Source organism: Pleurodeles waltl, chromosome 12 (genome assembly GCF_031143425.1).
Source record: "Pleurodeles waltl isolate 20211129_DDA chromosome 12, aPleWal1.hap1.20221129, whole genome shotgun sequence".
NCBI lineage: Eukaryota > Metazoa > Chordata > Amphibia > Caudata > Salamandridae > Pleurodeles > Pleurodeles waltl.
In genome coordinates, this window is record NC_090451.1 from 593455785 (window position 1) to 593468625 (window position 12841).

General features: G+C 47.0%; 1 protein-coding gene across 4 annotated transcripts in view; it reads left to right on the forward strand.

Annotated features, from left to right (window-relative positions):
- Positions 1 to 12841, forward strand: part of LOC138268282 (NACHT, LRR and PYD domains-containing protein 12-like) — a 368481-nt gene that overhangs the window by 327839 nt on the left and 27801 nt on the right. For all 4 annotated transcript variants that reach the window (XM_069217780.1, XM_069217777.1, XM_069217778.1 and 1 more), the window contains one exon: positions 2627 to 2797. In XM_069217780.1, coding sequence (XP_069073881.1) covers positions 2627 to 2797 — 171 coding nt within the window. The remainder of the gene's footprint in view (positions 1 to 2626; positions 2798 to 12841) is intronic.

Consider the following 12841-nt stretch of genomic DNA (forward strand, 5'->3'; position numbering starts at 1 on the left):
AGAGGTAAATGGCAGGCCTGCTTGATCTCTCGCTTACTTTTTTCTCTGGCAATTGAACCATTGGTGATTGCACTTGCATGATCATGGTGCACCCTGGGGCATACCCGTAGGGGATGGGACACATATAGTATCCTTCTACACTGACACTTGCTGCTATACCTTAGACACACACACATAATTCCTGCTATGATTGCCTTAACCCTCAAACATTTTACATTCCCCTCTGGGTTGAGGGTAAATTGGGCCAAGCCCTGCCTGTTCCCTTTCCTGCCAGACGCCCCTAACCCACATTTTGTTCTTAATAGCGAGCAGATGGACTGGCAGGCACAACCTTTTCGCTAATCTTGAAGTGCGAATATATCACTCACCATCAAACCTTTTTGATGGCAATGTTGCTCATGCAGTTACTTCTTAAGATCCCACATGGTCTTTTGGCTCACCTTGCCTTTATCTGTTGTGGGGCGGGTGGCGACCTCGCCTATTTTATTATTTTATTAATATCCTACTTTACATACCAGTGATATTTTTTTGTTCCTTTGATAAACAGGTGCTAGAATTCATTTGGCACAAGTCCAGATGCAAGGTGGCCCTGGCAAAGCTTGGCCTACCCCCGGATAAGTGTGGATGGGGGTGCTGCATTAGGAGCAGTATTACCTTGCCTCTCAAATCCAATGGTTTGTTAAATGGCTAACAGGCTTGCAGCTGATGGACACACCCACGTCCCGGCCCATCTGGGACTTACCCAGTATCCTTCATCTGTTTCACCTTTGCACACAAACATGTCTACCCAATTCCTTGCTTCTAGGAGTGGCCTACCAATGCTATCGGAGGTGTCTCCACCTTACCAGGCTCCCAATTCCCTACGCACCAGTGTTGGCATTGCTTGCTACACCCTGGAGTGGTAGGTCCACGCAAGCAACAGAGTTGATCTCATGGCATGCTGCTGGGCTATACACAATAAGTGACCTGTACAGGGATAGTGTCCTGACCCATTATGAGATGTTGATGATATAAGATGGCCTACCCCCTGGTCAATTCCTACTCTATAACTCATTGATTGCCTCATTAGGGAGCTGATGAGGAGAAATTGCAAACAAATCTCCAATCCATCTCACAGTCCACTATCTACACGTGATGCGGACGAGTACACAACTCATATATTGGTTTGCTGATTCACTCTGCACTCACACTGCCGTGAAACTCAGAAACTTATGACAATGCTGGGAAACTGATTTGCCGCACCCTTGCGTGGACAAAGAATGGGCAGCTGCATTGGAAAACCAAAGAGATGAGCCACGCAATGCCCGTTTTAAGCTCATTAGCTCTTCATAGTACATTGGGCTTATCTCACCCCATCCAATGTAAATCACTATTACGATCGAACACATGCAGCTTGTCCCCGCTGTAGTCTGGAAGTTGCAGATTTACTACACGCCATGGGTTTGCCCACGTTTGCACAGCTACTGGATCAATGTCACGTCCTGTCTATCCACACGCACCGGGCACCCAGACCTGCACAAATGGGAAATCTGTCACCTGGGATTACACCCAAGGCCCAGGAGCACAGAGCCACCTCCCATTTCCTAGACTTGGGATTAATAGTAGCCAAGCGACTCAGTCCACAGATGGAAATACCCTGTACCCCTCAATCCCCCCCACATAACCCTCCCCCTCCCCCCCATTAGTAGCCTGGATGCGCTCAATGCTCAAGTGGGTGCATTTACAAGGACGCAGTCTTATCTGAGCTTCAATCTAACTCCACACATGATGTGTACGGTGGCACTGACCTATCAAAGAGAGTTTCGGATGACTCACCTGTCATCACTGCCGATCTGCCATTTAGCACCAATAGATATTGAAACACACTCCGCATACGCTAGCGCTCCAAGATGTGCAATACCCAGTCTGGGTCATATGACCTTCTGATGTCAGTGTTGGATGCAGGAGATGGGCGGGGTCTGTATGAATCTATTGTTAAGATTATCAACGACCATCCTGTCTATCCACCTTGTTACGGAGTTTAATGCCCTGGCCGCCTATTGTATACCTAGAGACCAAGTGTCGAGGCATTTATCATATTACAGGGCTGGTCTTTGACTGCGATAGTCCACTTATAGACTCCTTTGAGATCGCTTACATCTTCTACCCAGCTGAACTGCTGGATAACTCCATATATGTATCCACTTCTTATTGAAATTGTAACATTGCGCTTTTACCTGTATGCTTTCCTAATCGCTGCATTGTATAGTGAAAAAACTCAATAAACAGATTCAAGCAATCGGAAAGGATTGTGATTAATTAAGGAGTATGTTAGTGTATGTACCTCTCTACTTTTGTTTGACTCTATCAGTCTTAGTTACAAGGCCTCCTTCGGAAAGGTCTCTGGAGCTTGGTTAATAACCTTTCCGATCTAAAGATATTTCTTGACTTTGCACCATTTACACAAGCAAGAGACCATCTCACCTCTTCCCCCTCCCTCTTATATAGCTTGAAACTATTTCCATTCACCATTGTCTTGTTGTTCTTGATAGTTGTCTTGATGTTCATCTGCATTGTATCACCTTTTCAACACAATTTATTATTTTCTTATCCTCCCCACCATTTCCCAATTTTCCTCTGTATGCAGCCTAAAGAAAAACATCCTCACGGACAATTGCTGTGAAGAGCTGGCTTCTGCTCTCATGAAGAATGAAACCCTCGCAAGTCTTGACTTAGGAAAAAACAAGATTCGAGATGAAGGATTGGAAACTTTGCTTTCAGTATTTGGTAGCAATCGGTGCCGAATAGAAACACTGTCGTAAGTAGTAAATGAAAACGCAACCTTACATTTACTTAATTGGTTTTTGCATGTGTTGTTCGCTGGATCTGCATTTAATTAATTTATTTCACACTTTTCATATTGTTCAATATAAATGTACAGATTTTGGAGCCTAGGATGATCGCAACTTTCTGAAATTGTGGAGCTCATGTCACGTACGGGCCTGACTTACTTGAGTGTGATTCAGTCCTCGGAAACCCTGGACAGTATTGGAAACAGAAACGCACCTTGAACCTGTTTGAATCATTTTTAAATTGCAAACGCCTCAGGAAATAGCTTTAGTTCTGCATCTTCAAGTATTTTGAAGCTTAAGGACCTACTATCCTATGAGAGAAATAGTGATGCGAGTTTGGTTCAAAGCTCTTTTGTGAGACAGCATTTTTAGCGTAGTTTACAAGGACAATTTGGTTGAAACTTCACAAAAGAAGGTATCTGCTTACTAGCAGCTAAAAATGTCAATATGTGCAAGTGTTGTAAGTTATCACATATTATGTGGAGTTTTTACTCTCGACAGTCGCATCCCGTTCCATATTCAGATGGTCTAGTTAAATATTCAGCCCTGGATTTCGTAGGTGCGGTATTCAAGGAATGTGTCATTTATAACTGATTCTTTTTCAAAACAGTTTGAATTCTGCATTTTGCGCAATCATGCAACAAATTCCTTCTTTGCATTTTTTAAGTAGGGGCTGAAGGATTGTGGAATAAAAGACACAAAGTCGTTCAAGATTGTGCCCATTTTTTCTGGCCCTTGGCATGAAATGTCTTAGGTATATGGTAGGTACGCTCGAGATCATCTTACAAAGGCCTTTTTAAGTTTTCTCTTGGTCACTGTTTATTTCTTGTTTGCTCCCCCGGTTGCCCTTTAGTAAACTAACCCCTCACCACTACACAGTCTGTTTGGATATAAAAGGCTTCACGGCGCTAGAGTCCATGAGGGATTGGTGTGTGCATTGCATAAAACACAGCTGGGTGCACAAGTGCTCTTCGGTTTGTTTTGAGCCAGTGTTGTAAATAAAGAAGATCGTCGCGTCCGAGCTAGCTGTAAACACACGTTTATAAAGTGTGCACTCTGGGGGAGTAAGAGTGCTTGTGACAAAATAAATCCTGAACCTCGAACAGCTTTTAAGCTTTTGTTATTAATTGACTCTGTTCGGAGTATTTATAAATGTCAGCCAGGACCCCTCTCAGCTACATCTATTTAGAAAAATAAGTATTGCAGCTGCAGGCACCTTACTTGACTGTAGTGCCAGGGATGCAAAAACAACAGATAATGGACGGAATGCAGAGCAAATCAAGCATTCACCCCCCCAGTCACAGATCTGGGTTTAATGCATCAGTTTTTTTGCTTGCCATGCCATTCCAGTTTGGCCCAGCCATATGCAAATCAGTCTTGACCCTGTTCCCCATGGAAAAAGTCCAGCCTCAACTGCCAGCCCAGGTCCTCCCTGGACCAGAAACAAGCATCCTGGGACCGGTTTCAGGGTATCAGGGTAAATAAGTACTGTAGCTGCAGGCACCTTACTTAATTGCAGTGCCAGGGATGCACAACGCACACCTCAGCTGTCAGCACGGACTACTGTAGTCCGTATCTTTGCATTTACTACTGGAGCCCCAACAGAGGATAATAATAAACAAGCATTTGGAATGCAACGGGTCTCACATTTGCTCGAGTTAGAGCTATTAGCGTTGTAAACTCCTAACCGGACTGGTTAAAAGCCCAGATACATACCAACACGTCGGAAAAGCAGCGCTTGTGCGTTGCCATGCGCAACCTAAAAAACATGGACACCTGGACTATTGTGTACTTTAAAATAATGTCTTACCGCCCTGCGCTGTTTGACTCTACTAGAGGGTCCTGTGTGCCAAAGAGCCAATGCTGACGAAGCTCTTATGCTATTAATAATATTAAACAGCATGAGAGCTGCACTGGGATTGAGTGGACAAGGAAACACAGTGCCCCAATGCCGAGCCCTGCCCTTAAGGCTGAGCGGATTTGCATTTGCAAGCCTAAAGTACGCATGTCAGGCTGGCAAGTCCAGAGAACAGGCAGTCAGTCTGTCATGCACATTTTAATTACTCAGCATCACAGCTATCGATGATAACAGCCATGCCGCTCCGTCCCTGTTGCCATGTGATGCCAATAAAAGTAAATGTAGCTGAGCCCAAATGCGGTACAGAACCTCGCAGACAGGAATTTACATATGTAACAGAAAATAATATAAAGAATGAAGCTGCTTTATTTTCCAGGAGGATGGCAGCTCGAAGTAGTGGGGCAATGCTCTTCCGCCCCCTTATAGGAGCCGCCACTGTCTCTGCACTCATGTTTACTGAGCTTGGTATTTATGGACCAGGGTATAGCTATAGGGTGTGGCTAAGAGGGACTGGCCCTCAAAGCCCCACCCATAGCCAGTACATCTGTTGCCCGCCCCACCCCCCAAAATGTCACGGGCCTGGCAGGGTGACATTTTAATCAAATTGCTCTTTATGTGTCTATGCTTCATTTTTGTCAAAATACGCGTATCTTGCAAGCAAAAGTGAAATACATGTTCTGCATTGTTAAATAAACATTCCAAGAGGACCAGACTTTTCTATCCCTTTAACTAAGATCACCGTAGTCATCTAATCAGATATTTGAGCAAAAGATGAGATATTTTAAGAGTGTAAAACAGTAATGCTTTACAATTTGTTTTTATAATTGTGTAATTTTTATTGGCTTGGAAAGAGAACCTACACTGCGTGGTACAGTGTTAGGACAAGTCTTCTCATTCTTGTTTTGTTACTATCATACTTCTACTTTATGAGCATAATGGACTCACCTGTCAGGTGCTAGATAAGGATAAACAGGATGAGGACACTAATCTAACACTTGTTTCCACCTTTGAGCTTTAACAGTAAAAGGTAGCGCGGGAAGAAGGTCTGTCGCCCCACTGCATGCAAAAGCGTTCCATATTAGTAATAGAACTTGTTGGTTAGCCACCGTAGTCGATCAAACAAGGGTGATAGGATATTCAACCAATATAACAATATAATAACAATATACAGATATAATGACAAAAATAATGTCAATATTAATAGCAGTAGAAGCCTCTCCTCTTTCTTTTCAATGCGAATGCAGTCAAGCTCGCGTTGCGGCCATGATGAGCAGCTCAGGGTGGAAGCTCTATGGCACAGGTGCTGGAGAAATGCTGTCTCCTATCAGGAGTGGGGGTGGAGCCAGGAGGATAAGCTGTATGGAGGACAGATGTGTGTAGGAGGTGGGAAGGTATGGATAAGAAGGATGGGAGTAGTGTAGGAGCAATGTATGAGAGGAAAATGAAGAATACAATGAAAAATAAAAATGGAGTGAGGGGAGTATCTGAAGCTTGTCTTACAGTAATTTCACAATAAGTGGCATTTCAGCCGGTTCTCACCAAGGTCTGTCGGCTTCAGGCATGCGCCTAGAAGCGTGAACTCTTCTGTTGGTAGGAGTGAGTGAGTTATGTGGGGTATATGCTGTACGCCTTACATAATATGTCTGGGATAAGGGTAGAGGGGGGAGGTGACAGACAAATAACGCAGTGTGGGTGCTTTTGTGGCTAAGTCAGTGACCCTTACTGGTAGGGATTTGGGAGGGGGGAGACAAGGGAAAGAAGGGGGACACAGTATATATGTTTCTGGCTATGGTGTCTTGGATTACTTTCCTTGCCTTTCTTCGCTGTTCACTTTGCTTTATTTTACTGTACTTTACCTTGCTTTGGTTCCCCTGAGTCATGCGCGTTTAATGCCATTGTTCCAATAAATACATTCACTAACAGCATAAGGATAGGGACAATACCAAAGTCTTTATCTGCAGTCTGTAATTATCTGAGGAGGGGTGTTGCCTTGGGAGGTGGGTTAGGGCCTCTTTTCTTTCCCACAACAGTTGTGTATGATTGGTTTTTGTATCAGGACAGCAGAATATTATCTGGGGTGCTGCAAGGATCTCCTGTTGATTGGCGACCCAAAGGGGGCATGCATCATTTTGTCTTTGCCATATGTTAACTAAACAGAACAGATGAAGCACCGTGTAGTAATGCTGTACACATAATAAGCTAATGTTGTTGCACCGCCTGCGGAAAATCAGTTTCGAGATTCAAGATCCTCAAACGAGGTTTCACAGGTCCTCCTATAAAATTCTTTATTCCTTTGTCGATCGTCTGTAATATGGAAGCCTGGAAAGTCAGATAGAGTATATGCCTAGTGTTAGACCTGACAGCCTTAGGGTAGTCACTCCTAACTTTTTGCCTGCCTCCCTCCACTTTTTGGACACTGTTTTTGCTGGGTATAGACTCTGCGCACTTTACCCCTGCTAACCAGGGCTAAAGTGCATCTGCTCTCTCCCCTAAAACATGGTAACCTGGAATCATACCTGATTGGACTATTAATTTACTTATAAGTCCCTAGTAAGGTGCACTTTATGTGCATAGGGCTGGTAAATTAAATGCTACTAGTGGGCCAGCAGCACTGGTTGTGCCACCCACTTAAGTAGCCCCTTTTCCTTGTCTCAGGCCTGCCATTGCGAGGCCTGTGTGTGCAGTTTCACTGCCACATCGACTTGGCATTTAAAAGTTCTTGCCAAGCCTAGAACTCCCCTTTTTCTACATATAAGTCACCCTTAATGTGTGCCCTAGGTAACCCCTAAGGCAGGGTGCTGTGTAGGTAAAAGACAGGACATGTACCTGTGTAGTTATATGTCCTGGTAGTGTAAAACTCCTAAATTCGTTTTCACACTACTGTGAGGCCTGCTCCCTTCATAGGCTAACATTGGGGCTGCCCTCATACACTGTTGAAGTGGCAGCTGCTGATCTGAAAGGAGCAGGGAGGTCATATTTAGTATGGCCAGAATGGTAATACAAAATCCTACTGACTGGTGAAGTCGGATTTAATATTACTATTCTAGAAATGCCACTTTTAGAAAGTGAGCATTTCTTTGCACTTAAATCCTTCTGTGCCTTACAATCCACGTCTGGCTGGGCTTGGTTGACAGCCCCTTGTGCATTCACTCAGACACACCCCAAACACAGGGTACTCAGCCTCACTTGCATACATCTGCATTTTGAATGGGTCTTCCTGGGCTGGGAGGGTGGAGGGCCTGCCCTCACACAAAGGACTGCCACACCCCCTACTGGGACCCTGGCAGACAGGATTAAACTGAAAGGGGACCTGGTGCACTTCTTAGCCACTCTTTGAAGTCTCCCCCACTTCAAAGGCACATTTGGGTATAAAACAGGGCCTCTGCCCTACCTCATCAGACACTTGCTGGAGAAGAAACCTGAACCAGAAACTACATCCTGCCAAGAAGAACTGCCTGGCTGCTCAAAGGACTCACCTGTCTGCTTTCTACAAAGGACTGCTGCCTTGCAGTTGCCCTGCTGCCTTGCTGAACTCTTGCCTGGCTGTGAAAGTGCTCTCCAAGGGCTTTGATAGAGCTTGCCTCCTGTTCCTTGAAGTCTCAGGACCAAAAAGACTTCTCTCTTTTACTTGGACGCTCCGTGCGACGAAAATTTCGACGCACAGCGAGAAAAACGCCGCACTCCGACGCTGGTCGACGCGACGCTCTTGGGACGATCGAAAATCCGACACACGGCCTCGCAAGGACAACGCCGCCCGACCTCTAGAGGAGAAATCGACGCAACGCCTGCCGTGAGATCGTAATTTCAACGCGCAGCCCCGCAGATCGAAGTCTAGAGGAGAAATCGACGCAACGCCTGCCGTGAGATCGTAATTTCGATGCGCAGCCCCGCAGACCGACGCTCAGCCGGAGAACAAGCAGGAAAATGCACGCACAGACCCGGGACATCTGGTAATCCCCGCGATCCACAGAAAGAGACTGTCCGCGCGCCGGAAAACGACGCCCGACTTTCCCATGTGGGAAATAACGACGCAAGTCTGTGTGTGCTGGGGAGAAATCGACGCACACACCCTTTTTCCACGCACCTCTTCTCTTGTGGCCCTCTGAGGAGATTTTTCCACTCCCAACCAGGTACTTGTGCTTGAAAGAGACTTTGTTTATATTCTAAAGACTTAAGACACTTTATATCACTTTTCCGTGATATTTCTACAATTTTCCATTGCAACTTTATTCTTTTTGACCTACAATTATCTTGATAAATATTATATATTTTTCTAAACACTGTGTGGTGTATTTCTGTGGTGCTATATGGTGGGATTGTATGATTTATTGCACAAATACTTTACACATTGCCTTCTATGTTAAGCCTGACTGCTCGTGCCAAGCTACCAGAGGGTGGGCACAGGATAATCTTGGATTGTGTGTGACTTACCCTGACTAGAGTGAGGGCTTTTGCTTGGACAGGGGGTAACCTGACTGCCAACCAAAAACCCCATTTCTAACATTGGTGATCAGCGGTGAGGATAGGACTTGTATTTGTGCAGTGACATACAGTAGCTAAGTATTTCACTACCTACCCACAGTTGAAGGTCAACTTGGTTTTTATCTCTTTTTGAAAACCCAATTTTTTTCCTAACAATTTTCAAAAACTGAATCCTCACTCAACATGTCTCTGACTGGGTCTCAGACAGGGGACTTTGACCTAGTCCAGTTGGATGCATATACGGTCAAACAACTAAGAGGATTCTGCAGGGCATTGAGGGTACCCACCCAAGGGGCCTCCAGAAAGGAGGACTTTCAAGTGGCGCTGAGGGCCTGGGCAGAAGCCCATTTAGAGGATGATGAGGAAGAGGAGCCAGAACATGGCCCCTCAGAGGAATTTTCACTATCTGTGGATGGTGTTACCACTGCAATTGTGCCCCCTTCCAGACCAGGGAGCAGTGTCTCTATGCAAAGCCTGACCGCAGAGGAAAGGAGAGAGGAAAGGGAGTTCCAATTGCAAATGGCAAAACTGAAAATTGAGGCTCAACAGGAGGAGAGGAGGGCAGAGAGAGAAGCCAAACAAGCTGAGGCTGAAAGAGCAGCCAAACAGATTGAAGCTGAAAGAACAGCCAAACAGATTCAAGCAGAAGCTGAAAGGGCAGCCAAACAAGCAGAAGCTGAAAGAGCAGCCAAACAGGTGGAAGCTGAAAGAGCTTTGGCGGAAAAGAAACTATTGTTGGCTCATGAACTGAGTCTCAAGGAGCTGGAGATCAAGGCGAGACAGTCTGAATCCAGCAATAATGGTGGCAGCATACAGACAGGACCTGCTGGAGAAAAGAAGGTTTGTATACCCAAAAATGTGGTGCCCAGTTTTGTGGTGGGAGATGACATAGATAAATGGTTAGCTGCTTATGAAGTTGCACTAAGGGCTCATGAGGTTCCTGAAGGGCAATGGGGGGTAGCTATGTGGGGTTATGTGCCGCCATTGGGGAGGGACACACTTCTCACATTGGATCAACCTGATCAAAACACATACCCACTTCAGAAAGCCACTTTACTTGCCCTGAGGGATACCGTCAGAGGTTCAGGGACAGCACCAAACAAACCACACAAACATGGGTAGATTTCTTTGATTTCTCCAGTAAGGCACTGAATGGATGGGTGCGGGGCAACAAAGTAGCAGATTATAAAGGTTTATATGACTTGATTCTGAGAGAGCATATGCTTAATACTACTTATACAGAGTTGCGCCAGCACCTAGTGGATAGTAAGCTGACTGATCCCAGGAAGCTTGCTGAGGAGGCGGACCTCTGGGTTAGCACCAGAGTGTCCAAGAAGGTACCTGGGGGGGACTCCCACAAAGGTGGTCAGGGTTCCCAACAGAAGAAAGAGGGGGGAGATAAACTTGCAGATATGGAACTCTCCAAAGGCCCCCAAAAGAATTCCCAGGGAGGGGTGGCAACCCTTCCTTTTCCAAATTTGGGAAAAAGCCAGGGACATATGACAAGTCAGGGAAATCTAGCCCCAAATGCATGGACTGTTACCAGTATGGTCACTACAAAGGCGATCCACAGTGCCCCAAGAGGGCACCGTCCACTACCGGACAGGCACCTGGGTTGACTAGTGTAGCGCTCGGGGGGAGATGGACCCAAGTAGCTTTGGGGAGCAGGTAGAGATTTCCCTAGTGTCCCTGGGAGAAGGAGAAATGGTGCCCAAGGCCCACATGCCCAAAAATACTTCCAAGTACCGGCAGTGGGTCACCATTGATGGGCAGAAGGTGGAGGCTCTGCGTGACACAGGAGCCAGTATGACTACTATCAAGAGTCAGCTGGTGTCAACAGAGCAGATAGTCCCTAATACATTCCACCAGGTCATAGTCGCTGACAATCGCGAGAGTCACCTACCGGTGGCTCTGGTTCCCTTTGAGTGGGGGGGGGGTCTCTGGTACTCTGAAAGTAGCTGTGAGTCCTGCCATGCCTGTAGATTGTCTGTTAGGCAATGATCTTGAGCACACTGCTTGGAAAGAAGTGGAGCTCAGGTCTCACTTGGAAATGTTAGGGTTACCTGAGTGGGTCTGCATGACCACACGGTCCATGGCTGACCGAGAGGGAAGTCAAGGGCATCTGGAGCCTGGAACGATGGGCCAGAGAGCTGCCAGGAGGAGGGACCAGGGGCGCGGGAAACCGGCCCCAGAAATTCCCACAGTGGCTGACGGGGCTCCTGAGGAGGAGGCTCCCGAGCCAACTGGGGAAGACATTGCCACCCTAGGTGACGTACCTGAGCTTGCTGGCTGGCAAGTTGAGGGTGGACCCACCAGGGAGGAATTCTGCAAGGCGCAGAAAGAATGTCCCACTCTGGAAGGTTTGAGGAAACAAGCCTCAAACCAGGCAGCAGGTGACGCCTCTGGCAATCACCACCTATATTGGGAGAATGATCTCCTCTACAGTGAGCCTAAGGTTCCGGCCTTTGGGGCAGCACCTATGCTGGTGGTCCCCCAATGTTACCGAACCTTCCTACTGGGTCTGGCTCACGACATTCCCCTGGCAGGACATTTGGGGCAGGGCAAGACCTTTAACAGGCTTGTCACCCACTTTTATTGGCCCAAAATGAGGACACACTCAGATAAGTTCTGCAGATCTTGTCCTACCTGCCAGGCCAGTGGTAAAGCAGGAAAAAGGGTTAAAACCCCCCTGATTCCACTTCCTGTCGTTGCCACCCCCTTTGAAAGGGTGGGCATCGACATTGTTGGTCCCTTGGACCCCAAAACTGCTTTAGGCAACAGGTTCATCCTGGTTTTGGTGGACCATGCCACCCGTTACCCAGAGGCAATCCCTCTGAGGACCGTAACCGCACCGGTGGTGACCAGAACTCTGATGGGGATATTTACCCGTGTGGGGTTCCCCAAGGAGATAGTGTCTGACAGAGGCACTAACTTCATGTCTGCATACATGAAGTCTCTATGGGATGCATGTGGTGTAACCTACAAGTTCACCACACCCTATCACCCCCAGTCTAATGCTTTTGTGGAGAGATTCAACAAGACCCTGAAAGGCATGATTGGTGGCCTCCCTGAGGCCATGAGGCGTAAGTGGGACGTCCTCTTACCATGCCTTCTCTTTGCTTACAGAGAGGTCCCCCAGAGGGGGGTAGGGTTCAGTCCCTTTGAGCTTCTCTACGGGTACCCTGTCAGGGGACCCTTAAGCATTGTCAAGGAGGGATTGGAGAAGGCTCCAAAGACACCCCCTCAGGATGTGGTCAGCTACATGTTGGCCCTCCGCAACCAGATGATTCGCTTCTGGAAAGAGGCCCAAAGTAACCTTGAGGCCAGTCAAGAGGTAATGAAACACTGGTATGACCAGAAGGCCACCCTGGTAGAGTTTCAACCTGGAGACAAAGTGTGGGTAATGGAGCCAGTAGAGCCCAGAGCTCTCCAGGACCGCTGGTCTGGCCCATTTGAAATAAAGGAGCGGAAAGGGGAGGCCACTTACCTAGTGGACCTCCAAACCCCTAGGAATCCCCTAAGGGGGCTCCATGTGAACCGACTAAAAGCTCATTTTGAGAGGTCGGAGATCAACAGGCTTCTGGTCACAGATGAAGGAATGGAAGAGGAGAGTGAACCTCTCCCCGACCTCCTCTCTGCTCAAGAAGGTGATGGGTCAGTAAGCGGGGTC